Source organism: Macaca thibetana, chromosome 17 (assembly GCF_024542745.1).
Source record: "Macaca thibetana thibetana isolate TM-01 chromosome 17, ASM2454274v1, whole genome shotgun sequence".
Lineage (NCBI taxonomy): Eukaryota > Metazoa > Chordata > Mammalia > Primates > Cercopithecidae > Macaca > Macaca thibetana.
The window spans coordinates 52,801,035-52,818,623 of record NC_065594.1 but is presented as its reverse complement, the minus strand read 5'-3'; the positions used below and the strand labels follow the sequence as shown (position 1 = coordinate 52,818,623).

The window sequence follows — 17,589 nt, the reverse complement described above, 5'->3', positions numbered from 1 at the left end:
AGTGAAAGAGAAGAATTACAAAGGCAGAATTAAATAGGTGCACAGTTAAGACAAAAACACGATGTAAAGACATACACAGGGCTTTTTTATTATTTAAATATTAAGAGAAAGTAGCTCAATTAAGATGACTAATGAGGAAATTAAATATATTTATTTCTAAGGTAAATAATTCAGTTGTTTTTAGCTGAAAATTATGAAGTACCTTATCCTTATTTTATAAGCTGGATAAAAAATGAATTTAAAATTAGGAATAATTATAGGAGTAATATTAGCATTTGCTTGTTAGAATTTAAAAAAATACAATGTCATATTTACATAGAGGTCATTTACCTGGCAATCAAAACTATCTGACAGAGGCTTACAAAGTTGTTTGTAAAAACGATATGCTGACAATAAATCCTTCAATTTTCCATCAGAGCTTACTGAATCTACCCAAACTATGATCTTAATAATATTTTTGGTTTTCTGAACAGCCATAAATTCAAAGCAGGAAATAAAAAGGCAAATGTGAAGTGCTGCTTGAGGCAGTATCAGAAAATGCCTTTGTGAACAATTAAAACACATTAAAAATGAGATGCAAAAGGCAAGGAAATTGGAGTCATTTTGTATACAAGCAAAAAATCCTACACTCCAATGGTGATTCATTGAAGGAAACACCATGATGACAACAATAAATTAACTAAAAAGATGCCTCTAGTGATAAGGAAATGTTTTAATGCTTAAATTCCAATTACCTAGAACGTTTACTTACTATTACAGACTAAATTATGGAGTGGTATTACACTCGCTTCCTAATACAGCGTAAGTAATATACTGTTTCCTGAGAGGCAACAGACTACTACAGTGAAGAATATGGTTTGGAGCCAGAAAAATTTGGATTTCAATATGGCTTTGACACTTACTAGCTGTGATCTTAGGCAATTACTTATTCTTTATAGGCTGACCTTAAAACACTGTTGAAAGAAATTAAATGAGATGATAAATTTACAGTGCTTAGCAGAGTACCTAGAACATAGTGTTGAAAAGTACTATTGCTACTGTAAGAAATATATGACAATTCTGCATGAAGTAGTTCACGCAAATAGAGTTCCGCTAATTTAATTATCTTGAATTGTCTACAATTAAACACTTTTAAAGATAACTATTTTCTCTAATGACATAAAGTTCACATTACAAAATGTGTATGATTATGTGTTTTCTGTGATGTGGTAAAAGGCAGAAGGAAAACCTATTTACAGTTCTCAATGAGCAGAAATTATAATTTTCCTTAATTCACTTCAGGTCATTTCCTTCAATTTCAGCAAAACTTTCCCCTAAAGTAAACAAAACATTATCCCTTACTCTCCATATTCATTCCTTTGGAGAGTGGAGAAGGAATAAAATGGGAACAACATTTTTATGGTGATTTCCAGTGGCTCTGGTTGGGTCAGAAAAAACAAAATGTGTTTTAGATTATTTCTTCTTTATTCTTGCTTGTTGGGAATGTGTTTTCTAGAAACTTGTTAATTCATTATAAAAAAATCACCGCTCAGTGAAATTATCTGGAGCTCACATGGAGTTCATTACATTGGGATGTAATTCATTAAGAAGCTGATGATACTAATTCCACTGTCAAAAGAGAGAACCAGTAAAGGCAGTGTTAAATGACTATTCCCACAGCACAGCTGACACTTTTTCATTTGTACCCCACTTCCCCCAGCAAAAACACCACACGAAGAAAAACAGGGGAAATGATTAGGGATAAAGAATCAAAATGTTGAAGATGGGATATTTTATAAGGTATTATTTTAAGAAGAGATTTAAAAAATATTATGAGAGATATAATTTAAAAAATATCTTCATAACATGAAAAGAGAGATCCTGAGAAACTACTGATGTGGGGTATCTCCCAATACCACTAGTGCCCCATATTACAGAATTTTCTGTTTTTGTGGATTTGTCTGAGTGGCTGTTATAAGTAAACCTACTACAGCTTCTGAAAAGCCAAAGAGAACTTGACTATTGGACCCATGGTAGGCTATAATATTAAAGATTTGTTTTAGTAAAAATCAATACATGAACATTTCAGTTTAAACATGGATACATAAAATAAGCCCATTAATTTTAGGAATCCATTAAATATAAAGTTCTCACAGTAAAATTTTCCTTCCTTTGAATAATACATGTATTAACTGAATGATAATACAAAGATTAAATAATGATAATACAAAATCATAATTTTGCCTTAAACAGAGACAAATATATAAAACCAACATTTTGGGAGCCCTTGCCAATTAATAATTAAGCAAAAATAAATCATCCCCAAGTTAACAATCAATGAGAATATTGGGTAAAAGCCCAAAAAAGTCCATTATCTTTACCGTCATGAAATTACTTCTCTATAAATTAATTATAAATGAGAATTGTCTTAAAAATACTTTCAAGAACCCCACCCTCCCACAAAGGTTCAAATGATGATACTACATTATTCTTAATCAAACCATTCATTCATCGAGTATTTACTGAGAATTCATTATGAGAGAGGCACTATGTTAAGCACTGCTGACACAATGATAAACGAATAATCCCTGTCTTCCCAAGGCTTCAGTTTAATAGGGGCACACAATGTTAAGAAATTCCCTCAAGACTCAGTTTTATCAACCAGAATCTTTAGAACCATAACATGTTTTAGAAACGTGTTTTTCCATATAAGACCTTTAAACAAAGCATAATAATTACTAGTCACCTGCATCCAGAGACCAAGTGGACAGGTCTATGAGAGTCCTTTGCAAACTGCAAGTTGAAATTTTTTGGAGGTTATAAAATCAATTTTGTTTGTAACCAGCTAAATGGAATAAAAAAGGATGTGTGGGAGAATCACCTGCAACAGATTATGACTCTACAGCATTTTTCTGAAGAAAGTACATGAAAAAAGTTTTAAATACTGAACGTTGATTTGATTCAGATGTAGACACCATCTACACATTTTGCTTATGTCTTTTTAAACATACATATATATTTAATATATTTTTTATGTTTTTCACTAAGGCTTTATTTTCTGAGGCCCTTTAATTAGTTTCACTAATCAGAGTACTTTCCAGAAGTGTAATCTTGGAGAAATTACTGTAATAAATATTATTAGATATTGTGGTGGTTAAAAGTATGGGATTTAGGCTGGGTGTGGTGGCTCACGCCTGTAATCCCAGCACTTTGGGAGGCCAAGATGGGCAGATCATGAGGTCAGGAGTTCAAGACCAGACTGGCCAACATGGTGAAACCCCGTCTCCACTAAAAATACAAAAATTAGCCAGGCATTGTGGTGCGCGCATGTAATCCCAGCTACTCAGGAGACTGAGGCAGGAGAATCACTTTAACCTGGGAGACAGAGGTTGCGGTGAGCTGAGATCACTCCATTGCACTCCAGCCTGGGTGACAGAGCGAGACTCTGTCTCAAAAAAAAAAAAAAAAAAAAAGGTATGGGTTTTAAAGTGAGGTTGGTCAGGTGTTAAGGTCTAATCACAGTTCAGTCACTTACTAGTTGTGCGATATTAAACAATATAACTTCTCTAGAACAAAAAAGTAGAAATAAAACATTAAAATGAGTAAGGCTGATTTCTTAGTTAACGACCCCTTAACTTTATGGTGTATTTCTTCAAAAATCTCTTATTCTCACCTTATACATTAAAAAAAATCTAGAGCATATAGCTGTGTAAAGGGATATCGTCACCTAGTATTATAAGTGTATTTTCTATATTATGTGGTCTTAAAATAGAATGCCATTAAAAAAGAAATACTTTGCCAGGCATGGTGACTCACACTTGTAATCCCAGCATGTTGGCAGGATGAGGCAAGTGGATCACCTGAGGTCAGGAGTTTGAGATCAGCATGGCCAACATGGTAAAACTCCGTCTCTACTAAAAACACAAAAATCAGCTGGTTGTAGTGGTGTGCACCTGTAGTCTCAGTTATTTGAAAGGCTGAGGCACAAGAATCACTTGAACCTGGGAGATGGAGGTTGTAGTGGGCCGAGATGGCGCCACTGCACTCCAGCCAGGGTGACAGAGCAGGACTCCTCCTCCTCAAAAAAAAAAAAAAAAAAAAAAAAAAAAAAATTTTTTGATATTTTGGATAAATGACAAACGGATGCAACATATGTATTTTCAAATTAAAGACAAACCAGTTGTATTTTACGATATTTATCCTGTAATTGAATTGCATTACAATTTAGGGGAAACTAATATCTGATTTTCAATTGAGAAAGGCTTCTAATTGAATAACTTTGTTTCTTTGCATTGTAGTTTCTGTTTAATGACCTATAATTTCATATTTTTGTAACTGTAAAATAAACCTTCATATACAGAAAGGAAAATTGGAAGATTAAAATGCTTGAGTTTATTAGTGGGCACACTATTGTGGGATCTGAAAAGTGAAAAAAAAATCATCTTTTACCCAACAAATAATTATCTTTTGGGAAAAGATACTTTCATTTTCCTAGCATTTCCCAACTTAACTAAAACAAAATTCTATAGCATCAAAACAACATTTTGAGGATTTCTATGAATTGGTACTGAGCATAAATGGTTGTTTTATTTGAGTCAAACAGATATAACAACATTATGAAGCAGTTGCTATTATTATTCCCAAAGAAAATGAGTAATTTATCCAGAGTGTGGTGAGTAACTGGGTTCAAATCTTAGGTCTGTCGAGCCTAAAGCCCACAAGCCAATCCCTACCCAATATCACTAGAAGAGATTCTATCTGGGCAGAAAAGACCTTCTGTTTTTCTTTTATGATAAAACTAAGGAGAAAAGCTTTCAAATTCTACCACTGCCCAACAGTAAGGATGCGGATGCTCTGGTTAATTGTCTAGAGCTTGCAGTCCAATACCAGAGCCACTAAATACATGTAGCTAATTTTAGATTTAAGATTAACTAAAGAAGCTTGATTCCTCAGTGCACTAGCCATATTTCAAGTGCTAAATGACCACACATGGCAAGTGGCTACTGAACTGGATAGTGCAGATATAGAACATTTCCATCATTACAGAAAGCTCTATTCAAAGCCCTGTTCAAAATTCTTAGTTTCTTGAAGATAGGAATCAATTCTTAAAATTTGTGTGTGTAATCAGGCCCAGCACATGCTTACTGCCTAATAGATGCTCAGTTACAAAGTATTGCATACTATCAATTCAATTAACTATATGCCAGGCTCTGGCTGAGACCTAGTAACATATTTTTAAAAAGGCCTTAGTCTAGGGGGGAGAATGAAGAAATAAAAATCACCCATAATTACACCATTTATAAATAAACTTTAGTGTCTGGATATGTTTGGCTGGGCACGGTGGCTCATGCCTGTAATCCTAGCACTTTGGGAGGCTGAGGCAGGGGGATCACTTGAGGTCAGGAGCTCAAGGCGAGCCTGGCCAACATGGTGAAATCCCATCTCCACTAAAAATATAAAAACATTAGCTAGGTGTGGTGGTGCATGCCTGCAATCTTAGCTACTCAGGAGGCTGAGGTGGGAGGATGGCTTAAACTGGGGAGGCAGAGGTCGAAGTGAGTCGAGATTGTGACACTGCATTCCAGCCTGGGAGACAGAGTGAGACTGTCTCCAAAAAAAAAAAAAAAAAAAAAAAGGGTTTATTTCCTTCGAATGGTTTTCTATGTATATTGATTTTTACTGAACATGTAAACCATAGTCAAGACTATACTAATTTCACAACTGCATCCTTCATTCCATGTTTTTAATTGGCCTATTCCCCAAATCTAAAATACCCAAGAACATGCAGTGCATGGACACAGCAAAATACACTATTTATAATATGCTAATTGAAAACTTCATCTACTGTTGGACACTTGTTAGTTCCAATTTTTACATAATAAATAATGCTGCGACATGCATCATTTATATAAACCTATTATATAAACGTATCTCTATTTTCTTAGATAAAATTCCTTCAAGTAAAATTACTGGATCAGCTTTTTTTTTCCTTTCCATTTTATTTTGGGGGTTTACTTAATATTTAAAAGCTGAAGAAAGAGTAATACCACCCACTTGGTATATTGCCTACTGATGCAGAGACTACAGGATCTGATGCCAACAATCAATTTCTTTTTTTTTAAAGCCACATGGCCCTTATTTATTTATTTTTCCGTAAGTTATTGGGGGTGCAGGTGGTATTTGGTTACACAAGTAAGCTCTTTAGCGGTAATTTGTGAGACCCTGGTGCACCCATCACCCGAGCAGTATGCACTGCACCATGTATGTAGTCTTTTACCCCTTGCCCCCATTCCACTCTTCCCCCCAAGTACCCGAAGTCCATTGTATCTTTCTTATGCCTTTGCATCCTTATAGCTTAGCTCCCACATATCAGTGAGAACTTGTGACATTTGGTTTTCCATTCCTGAGTTACTTCCCTTAGAATAATAGTCTCTAGTCTCATCTAGGTCATTGCAAATGCTGTTACTTCATTCATGTCTATGGCTGAGTAGTATTCCATATATATATATATATCTCTCACAGTTTCTTTATCCACTCGATTGATGGGCATTTTGCAATTGTGAATTGTGCTGCTATAAATGTGTGTGCAAGTATCTTTTTCAAATAATGACTTATTTTCCTCTGGGTAGATGCCCAGTAGTGGGACTGCTGGATCAAATGGTAGTTCTTCTTCTAGTTCTTTAAGGAATCTCCACACTGTCTTCCATAGCAGCTGTACTAGATTAAATTCCCACCAGAAGTGTAGAAGTGTTCCCTAATCCCTGCATCCGTGCCAACATCTACTGTTTTTTTGTTTTGTTTTGTTTTGTTTTTAAGAAGGTGTCTTGCTCTTGTCACCCAGGCTGGAGTGTAGTGGCACGATCTTGGCTCACTGCAACCTCTTCCTTCCGGGTTCCAGTGATTCTCCTGCCTCAGTCCCCCGAGTAGCTGAGATTACAGGCACCCGCCACCATGCCTAGCTAATTTTTGTATTTTTAGTAGAGACAGGGTTTCACCATGTTGGCCAGGCTGATCTCGAACTCCTGACCTCAGGTGATCCACCTGCCTCGCTCTCCCAAAGTGTTGGGATTACAGGCGTGAGCCACCTCGTCCAGCCTACTGTTTTTTGATTCTTTGATTATGGCCATTCTTGCAGGAGTAAGGGGGTATTATATCGTGGTTTTGTTTTGCATTTCCCCAATCATTAGTGATATTGAGCATTTTTTCATGTTTACTGGCCATTTGTATATCTTCTTTTGAGAACTGTCTATTCATGTCCTTAGCCCACTTTTTGACGGGACTGTTTTTTTTTCTTACTGATTTGAGTTCACTGTAGATTCTGGATATTCGTCCTTTGTCAGATGTAGATTGTGAAGATTTTCTCCCATTTTGTGGGCTGTCTGTTTACTCTGTTGATTGTTCCTTTTGCTGTGCAAAAGCTCTTTAATCAGGTCCCAGCTATTTAGCTTTGTTTGTTTATTGTTTTGAGACAGAGTTTTGCTCTGGTTGCCCAGGCTGCAGTGGAATGGCACGATCTCGACTCACCGCAACCTCTACCTCCTGGGTTCAAGCGATTCTCCTGCCTCAGCCTCCCGAGTAGCTGGGATTACAGGCATGTGCAACCACTCCTGGCTAATTTTGTATTTTTAGTAGAGATAGGGTTTCTCCACGTTAGTCAGGCTAGTCTTGAATTCCCAACCTCATGTGATCTGCCTGCCTTGGCCTCCCAAAGTGCTGGGATTACAGGCATGAGCCACTGCACCTGGCCAGCTTTGATTTTATTGCAATTGCTTTTGGGTTTCTGGTCATGGAATCCTTGCCTAAGCCAATGCCTAGATGGGTTTTTCTGATGTTAGCTTCTAGAATTTTTATAGTTTTGGGTCTTAGGTTTAAGTCCTTAATCCATCTTGAGTTGATTTTTGTATTAAGGTGAGAGATGAGAATCCAATTTCATTCTCCTATATGAGGCTAGCCAATTATCCCAGCACCATTTGTTGAAAAGGGTGCTCTTTCCCCACTTTATGTTTTTGTTTGCTTTGTTATAGATCAGTTGGCTGCAAGTATTTGGGTTTATTTCTGGGTTCTCTATTCTGTTCCATTGGTCAATGTGCCTATTTTTGTACCAGTACCACACTGTTTTGGTGACTATGGCCTTATAGTATAGTTTGAAATCAGGTAGTGTGATGCCTCCAGATTTGTTCTTTTTGCTTAGTCTTGTTTTGCTGTGTGGGCTCTTTTTTGATTCCACATGAATTTTAGAATTGTTTTTTTCTAACTCTGTGAAGAATGATGGTGGTATTTTGATGGGGGTTTCACTGAATTTGTAGATTCTTTTGGCAGTATGGTCATTTTCACAATACTGATTCTACACATCCGTGAGCATGGGATGTGTTTCCATTCGTTTGTGTCATCTACGATTTCTTTCAGCAGTGTTTTGTAGTTTTTCTTGTAAAGGTTTTTTGACTCCTTTGTTAGGAATATTCCTAAGTATTTTATATATTTTTTGCAGCTATAGTAAAAGGAGTTGAGCTCTTGATTTGACTCTGTTTGGTCGCTGTTGGTGTATAAAAAAACTACCGATTTGTGTGCATCAATCTTGGATTCGGAAACTTTGCTGAATTGTTTTATCAGTTCTAGGAGCTTTCTGGGGTAGTCCTTAGGGTTTTCAAGGTAAACGATTATATGGTCAGCAAACAAGGACAGTTTGACTTCCTCTTTACTGATTTGGATGCCCTTTATTTCTTTCTTGTTTGATTGCTCTGGCTAGGACTTCCAGTACTATGATGAGGAGGAGTGGTGAGAATGGGCATCCTTGTCTTGTTTCAGTCCTCAGGAAGAATGCTTTCAACTTTTTCCCATTCAGTATTATGTTGGCTGTAGGTCTGTCATAGATGGCTTTTACTATGTTAAGGTATGACGATTTTGCTGAGGGTTTCAATCATAAAGCGATGCTGGGTTTTGTCTAATGCTTTTTCTGCATCTATTGAGATATAATTTTTGTTTTTAATTCTGTTTATGTGGTGTATCACATTTATTGACTTGCATACATTAAACCATCCCAGCATCCCTGGTATGAAATCTACTTGGTCATGATGGACTATCTTTTTGATATGTTGTTAGATTCGGTTAGCTAGTATTTGTTAAGGATTTTAGCATTTATGTTCATCAAAGATATTGGTCTGTAGTTTTCTTTTTTGGTTGTATCCTTTCCTGGTTTTGGTATTATGGTGATGCTGGCTTCATAGAATGAATTAGGGAGGGTTCCTTCTTTCTCTATCTCGTGAAATAGTGTCAAAAGGACTGGTACCAATTCTTTGAATGTCTGGTGGAATTCTGCTGCCAATCCATCTGGTCCTGGACTTTATTTTTGGTAATTTTTAAATTACCGTTTCAATCTTGCTGCTTGTTATTGGTCTTTTCAGGGTATCTAATTCTTCTTGATTTAAGCTAGGAGGGTTGCATTTTTTCAAGGAATTTATCCATCTCTTTTAGGTTTTCTAGTTTATATGTGTAATGGTATTCACAGTAGCCTTGAATAATCTTTTGCATTTCAGTGGTGTCAGTTGTAATATCTCCTGTTTCATTTCTCAGTGAGGTTACTTGGATTTTCTTCTTTTCTTGGTTAATTTTGTTAATGGTCTTTTTTTTTTTTTTTTTTTTTTTTTTGAGATGGAGTTTCGCTTGTTGCCCTGGCTGGAGTGCAATGGTGCAGTTTCTGCTCACTGCAACCTCCGCCTCCCAAGTTCCAGCAATTCTCCTACCTTAGCCTCCTGAGTAGCTGGGATTACAGGCATGCACCACCATCCACCAATCCACCATGCCCAGCTTTTTTTTTTTTTTTTTTTTTTGCATTTTTAGTAGAGACGGGGTTTCTCCATGTTGGTCAGGCTGGACTCAAACTCCCGACCTCAGGTGATCTGCCCACCTCAGCCTCCCAAAGTGCTGGGATTATAGGCATGAACCACCATGCCTGGAATGATCTATCAATTTTATTTATCTTTTCAAAAAACCAGCTTTTTGTTTCATTTATCTTGTGTATTTTTGTTGTTGTTGTTGTTCAAATTTCATTTAGTTCTGCTCTCATCTCGGTTATTTCCTTTCTTCTGCTGGGTTTGGTTTATTCTTGTTTCTCTAGTTCCTTCAGGTGTGACCTTACATTGTCTGTTTGTGCTCTTTCAGACTTTTTGATGTAGGTGTTTAGGGCCATGAACCTTCCTCTTAGCTTTGCCTTAGCTGTATTCCAGAGGTTTGGATAGGTTGTGTCATTATTGTCATTCAGTTCAAACAATTTTTAAATTTCCATCTTGATTTCATTTTTGACCCAATGCTCATTCAGGAGCAGGTTATTTAACTTTCATGTATTTGTGTGGTTTTGAAGGTTCCTTCTAGAGTTGATTTCCAGTTTTATTCCACTGCAGTCTGACAGAGTGCTTGATATAATTTCAATTTTCTTAAATTTATTGAGGCTCATTTTATGGCCTATCATATGGTCTATCTTGGAGAAAGTTCCATGTGCTGTTGAATAGAATGTGTATTCTGCAGTTGTTGGATGAAATGTTCTGTTTATATCTATTATGTTCATTTATTCCAAGGTACAGTTTAAATCCAGTTAAATCCATTGTTTCTTTGTTGACTTTCTGTCTTGAAGACCTGTCTAATGCTGTCAGTGGAGTACTGAAGTCCTCCACTATTATTGTGTTGCTGTCTATCTCACTTCTTAGGTCTATTAGTAATTGTTTTATAAATTTGGGAGCTCCAGTATTAGATGCATTGTGATATTTTCCTGTTGGACAAGGCCTTTTACCATTATACAATGTCCCTCTTTGTCTCTTTCAACCACTGTTGCATTAAAGTTTTTTTTGTCTGATACAAGAATAGCTACCCCTGCTTGCTTTTGGTGTCCATTTGCATAAAATGCCTTTTTCCACCCCTTTACTTTAAGTTTATGTGAGTCCTTATTTGTTAGGTGTGTCTCCTGAAGGCAGCAGATAGTTTGTGAGTTCTCATCCATTCTGCGGTTCTGTACCTTTTTTAAGTGGAGCATTTAGGCCATTTACATCCAATGCTAGCATTGAAATGTGAGGTCCCATTGCATTCATCATGCTCTTTGTTGACTGTCTACTTTTTATTGTTTTGATTTTTAACTTATATTTTTGTTTTATAGGTCCTGTGTGATTTATGTTTTAAAGAGATTTTGTTTTGATGTGTTTCCAGGATTTGTTTCAAGATTTAGAGCTCCTTTTAGCTGTTCTTGTAGTGGTGGCTTGGTAACGGTGAATTCTCTCAGCATTTGTTTATCTGAAAATGAGTGTATCTTTCCTTCATTTATGATGCTTAGTTTCGCTAGATACAAAATTATTGGCTTATAATTGTTTTGTTTGAGGAGGCTGAAGATAGGACCCTCCAATCCTTTCTAGCTTGCAGGCTTTTGCTGAGAAATCTGCTGTCACAGCTCTTAAGATTCTTTCCTTCGTCTTAACTTTGGATAACCTGATGGCAATGTGCCTAAGTGAAAATCTTTTTGCAATGTATTCCCCAGGTGTTCTTTGTGCTTCTTGTATTTGTATGTCTAGGTCTCTAGCAAGGCCAGGGAAGTTTTCCTCAATTATTCCCCCAAATACGTTTTCCAAGCTTTTAGAACTGTCTTCTTCCTCAGGAACACCGATTATTCTTAGGTTTGGTTGTTTAACATAATCCCACACTTCTTGGAGGCTTTGTTCATATTTTCATATTCTTTTTTCTTTGTCTCTGTTGGATTGTGTTAATTCAAAGACCATGTCTTCAAGTTCTGAATTTTTTTCTTCTACTTGTTCAATTCTATGGCTGAGACTTTCCAGAGCATTTCGCATTTCTAAAAGCATGTCCAAAGTTTACTGAATTTTTGATTGTTTTTCTTTTAGCTATTTCCTTGAATATTTTTCCCTTCACTTCTTGTACCATTTTTTTTTGGATTTCCTTGTACTGGACTTCACCTTTCTCTGGTTCCTCCCTGATTAGCTTAATAACTAACCTCTTAAATTCTTTTTCAGGTAAATCAGGGCTTTCTTGGTTTGGATCCATTGCTGGTGAACTAGTGATTTTGGGGGGCGCTGAAGAGCCTCGTTTTGTTATATTACTAGGGTTGGTTTTCTGGTTCCTTCTCATTTGGGTAGGCTCTGTCAGAGGGAAAGTCAAGGGCTGAAGGCTGTTGTTCAGATTCTTTTGTCCCACGAGGTGTTCCCTTGATGTAGTACTCTCCCCCTTTTCCTGTGGATGTGGCTTCCTGTGAGCCGAACTGCAGTGACTGTTGTCGCTCTTCTGGGTCTAGCCACCCAGCGAGTCTACTCAGCTCCAGGCTGGTACTGGGGGTTTCTGCACAGTCTTGTGATGTGAACTGTCTGTGGGTCTCTCCATCATGGATACCAGCACCTATTCCGGTGGAGTGGCAGAGGGTGCAATGGACTCCATGAGGGTTCTTAGCTTTGGTGGTTTAATGCTCCATTTTTGTGCTGGTTGGCCTTCTGCAAGGAGGTGGTGCTTTCCAGAAAGCATCAGCTGTATGGAAAGGGACCAGCAGTGGGTGGGGCCCTGGAACTCCCAAGATTATATGTCCTTTGTCTTTTGCTACCAGGGTGGGTAGGGAAGGACCATCAGGTGGGGGCACGGCTAGCTGTGTCAGAGCTCAGACTACCCTTAGGTCAGTCTTGCTGCAGCTAATATGGGGAAGGGGAATGAGATTCCTAGGTCACTGGAGTTGTGTACCTACGAGGATTATAGCTGCCTCTGCTGAGTCATGCAGGTTGTCAGGGAAGTTGGGGAAAGCCACCAGTCACAGGCCTCATCCAGCTCCCATGAAAACTGAAGGGCTGGTCTCACCCCCAGTGCCCTCCCCACAACAGCCCCTAGTCTGTTTCCAGGCCCAGGGCGAGTTGGGCTTGAAAACTTGCCCGAGGCTTTCCACCTCTCAGAATATTTGGGGTGTCTCTCGGGTCCTGCAGGAGCAGTCCGCTTCCTTCAGAGGGTCTGCGGGTCCTCTTAGGATTGCTGGTTTGTTCTTGCAGTTGATCTGGAGCTAAAATTCACAATGTGGTCAACCTTCTAAGGCCTTTAACACAGATTACCATAATGTCCAGAAGGGCTGTTTCATTTTCTGACTCATGAGATTTCCCACTGAAGGGTACTCTTGCCAGCACTTTAAAAACAACACACAGACCTATCTAAAGGTTAAAAAAAAGTTTAAATTTATATTTCGTTAATTATCAGTGAGAATTCATATGTTCATTTATTTATTTGTTAGCAATTTGCATTTCATTTCTTGGAAATGGTCCATTCCTTTTTTTCCCCACTTATTTATGTAGAAGGGGAAAGTATGTCTCCTTGATAAAATATCTTTTAAAATGAAGGACATAAGCCCTCTGTCATATATAACACAAAGAGTGTTTTTCAGTTTCTATTTTGCCTTTAATATTATTCATATTATTTTAAATATTAATTTTAAATATAAATTTTACAAATTTATGAATTTTATGAATTTATGAATTTTAAATTTTATGAATTTAAAAAATAAATTCAGCTTTTATTTTTCCTATATAATTTCTTTTGTTGCCTTCATCAGATTAACAGATTAATTCCCAAAGTAAACATAAGATATAATTTCATCTGTATTTACTTTAAAAAAATTTTTTGACGGAGTCTTGCTCTGTTGCCCAGGCCAGAGTGCAGTGATGTCGTCTCAGCTCACTGCAGCCTCGACCTCCTGGGCTTAAGCAGTCCTCCCTGCCTCAACCCCCAAGTAGCTGGGACTACAGGTGTGTGCCACCACACCTAACTTCCACAGTTTTTAAGTAGTAGATGAGGTTTCACTATGTTGGCCAGGCTGGTCTAGAACTCCTGACCTCAGGTGATCCACCAACCTCAGTCTCCAAAAGTGCTGGGATTACAGGCGTGACTCACTGCACCTGGCTCATCTGTATTTACTTCTAATACTTTCATAGCTACACACACACACACACACACACACTATATGTATATAATATATATTATATATCTATATGCACCTTAGTAATCCATCTGAGTTTAAGTTTGCTGTATGGTATGAGGTATTGAGTCAACTATTTTCTCTAAATATTCAAATGATTATCACAGCATCATTTATTGTCCAATCCACACTTTCCCTATTGATTTGAAATGTGACCTTTACCATGTATAAATTCTTAAATTTATGTAAATATGTTTTGGGGCTTTGCATTTTATAACATTTGTGAACTAATTTTGTGTGCAGCTTGATTATTCTTGCCTCAGAACACACTTTAAAATGTGATACACATTTCCATTATTTCTTTTTAAAAAGTACTTTTAAAAATATTGACTATTCTGTATTTGTTTTTCTTTCCAGTTGTACTATAGAATTATTTTCAGTTAAAAAATACACTGGCATCTGATTAGATAGAAACATATATTATTTGATGAAAACTGAAAAAAATGTATACTTCATTCCCTTCCAGAAACATGGTGTTTCATTTCACATGTCAGTGAAGTTCTATAGTTTTCTTCATATAGATTCTGCACTATTCTTATTAAAAATATTCCAAGTCATTATATATTTTTGGTTGCTATTGTGAATGAGATTTTTCTTATTTTTGTTTCCTAACAATTCCATTCCTTTTCAGTATACATCTTTCTGAAATACATATTTCCTTTTTTTTTTTGCAGGATAGTGCCACATCCTATAGGAGAAACAAAGCTCAATATAAATCTTGCACTTAGGGACTTTACATGGCATGCTAATGTGGAAAGAAAAGCTTGTACATGTACCTCCAATTTTTTCTGATATTTTTCACATTCCAATTGACACTGTGTAAGATTTCTTGCCGTTTCCTCTTGTAGAAGTTGAACACGCTCACTTTCAAAAGATTTTAATTTACTTTGATGGAGAAATTCTGTTACTTTGCTTTCTGTACTAAGTTGTAGTTCTCTGTACCTGAAAGAAGCAGAATGGTTATGACACTCTAAAGAAAGCAGTCTCAATGATTTATATACTCATAAACCTTACTTCTACATTTTCTACTCCCCTATATTTGTGCAGTTAATAATTTATATTCATTCAGCAAAGCTTTTATAAAGAATTTAGGTAGGTGTATGTATGAAAATATGTAATTCCAGTGAACATATCAATTAACTTTTACCATTCTACCCTCATTTTCATTCCTTCTACCCCAAAATAATTATTTCCTATTATTTTGTAAATGGCAAGAACAAATTTCAGTTACATTGCTTGGAATGATTTAATTTCTACACTTTTCATAGGCCTTCTTAAGTCTATGGCATTGTTTCTCAGCTTGCTATTTCATCCTAAATCTAAATAATGTCAGATGGAGAAGAAAGCAATGAAATATGCACATTAAACTACAAATTCTTGAAACATTTGCAAAATAAACTTAGTAAATATACATATATTTTGATATTACAAGAAAAAAATGTACAAACTGTGAAGATAAATATAGGCCTACAAGTAGGCTATTACAACTCAGATAAGGAACATTCTCCTCATTCCACAGGTATAACTAATAATAAAAACATTTCCACTTAACATATAAATCACCACATACTATAAATTTGAAAATGCTTAAGGTTGATTGTGTTCTAACAGAAAAGTAAAATACAGATACACTATATCTTTTCAGGGAGCTATTATGAACCCAGTATAATGCTAGGTATGTTATTAAAATTCATTTATTCAAATATTTATTGAGCTAGTCAGTATGCTAGGTAATGTGTATATATTGGTAGATAAAATATTGCTTTTAAAAATAACTTACAGTTTTCTGGGGAGAACAGGCAAATAAACATGAAAATTCAATGGAGTATAGTAAGTGCTTCAATAGGGTAATCTCTAGGATCAATGGGAACATATATGAAGGAGACCTAACTTGGTTTGTGTGGAGGGGTGTGTGTGTGTGTGTGTGTGTGTTGTGTGTGTGTGTGTAAGGCAGGAGGAGGTAAGGGGTGGGAAGCATTCTAGGGAGAAGAAATGTGAGTTACGTGCAGGGCAGTGAAGCAGAGAGCATAGTCACTTCACAGTGATAGTCTTTCTGCTATTACATAATATTCATAACTGACATTTCTGAGGTAAGATAAACTTTAAAATGCTTTTTAAAGGCTATTTCACTCCTGTCAGTGAGTCAAAATACCATTCAAAATATAATTAGAGAAGATAGGCATTAGATACACACCATGGGCTACTTCAACTCTCAGATGGGTGTAAGTTCCATACAATGCACATTTCACATTAATATACAGTAAAGCTTTAAAGTGAATGTCAGTTTTTGTGATTAACTTTTTTGGAAAATCCTGGTATTAATTATATAAAACTTTTTACAATTTTATTAAAAAATACCTTTTTATATAGAAAAACAAACACTGATAAATTATTTACTGAGACATAATTCATATATCATAAAATTCACTCTTTTAACATACACAATTCTGTGGTTTTTAGCTTATTTACAAAGTTGCACACCATTATCTAATTAAAAACATTTTAATTACCCTAAAAAATCCCCATGTTCATTAGTCACTCCCTATTCTCCTCCTCATCCAGGCCTGGCAACCACTGATCTACTTTTTGTCTCTAAAAGTTTGCTTACTCTGAACATTTCATATAAATGGAATCATATAATATGTGGCCTTCTGGTGTTTTCAAGGTTCATTCATGTTGTAGCATGAATCAACATTTCATTCCTTTTTATAACCGAGTAACATTCAATTGTATAACTATATCACATTTTGCTTATCCATCATCAGTTGATGGACATTTGGGTTGTTTCTGATTTTGGGCTATGATGAATAATGCTACCATGAACATTTATGTACAAGTTTTTGTGTAAACATGAATTCATTTCTCTTGGTTATATACCTAGGAACAGAATTGCTATGTCATATGTCACTCTATTTTTAACTTTTTGAGAAACTGCCCAACTTTTTTCCAACATGGTTGCACCATTTTACATTCCTGTCAGCAATAACAAGGGTGCCAATTTCTCCACATTCTCAACAACACTGATCTTTGTCTGCCTTTTGATTATGCATCCTAGAGTGTGTGAAGTGGTAAAAAAAAATACCTTTTACTAAAAATATTTATTAATTCAACATTTTATGACATAAAAATGTCCCTGTACTCTTTGAGGCAAGTTGTTTTATAAATATAGATGTATTAAATGTGTGAAATCAATACCTTCTTTGTATGTGAGACTAGGACATACATAGACCATATTATGAAATAAATTCTGGAAAAGTAATTTAGAATGTGATTATCTTTAAATCATCTTTAAGATAATTTATCCTAAAAAGATTAAACTGCAAATTTTGCCTTTTTATGGATTCAGGATGTTGTTGCTTCGGATATCAATGCCAACTCCAAATAGGTAATTAAAGACTTAGCTTTTAGCATCACCGGTTTCTATTCATTACATGGCACCTGAAAGTTACTTTTAGCACTAATATTATTTCCTTATATTGAAAAGCTAAACAGTAAACAGTATTTAGACACTTAGAATATAGAAAATTTAACAGAAGTTAAACAATAAACCATCTAGGTGGTAACAAGAATTATCTCCTAAAAATTTGAATATAGTAAGTTTCATAAATTGAAGT

At 36.0% G+C, this 17,589-nt stretch overlaps 1 protein-coding gene across 5 annotated transcripts in view; it reads right to left on the bottom strand.

Moving 5' to 3' along the window:
* Positions 1–17,589, bottom strand: part of PIBF1 (progesterone immunomodulatory binding factor 1) — a 238,717-nt gene that overhangs the window by 106,865 nt on the left and 114,263 nt on the right. For all 5 annotated transcript variants that reach the window (XR_007720925.1, XM_050766982.1, XM_050766981.1 and 2 more), the window contains exon 11: positions 14,752–14,917. Coding sequence is in view for 4 of the 5 variants with exons in the window: in XM_050766982.1 (XP_050622939.1) it covers positions 14,752–14,917 (166 nt within the window). In the remaining variant the exon portion in view is untranslated. The remainder of the gene's footprint in view (positions 1–14,751; positions 14,918–17,589) is intronic.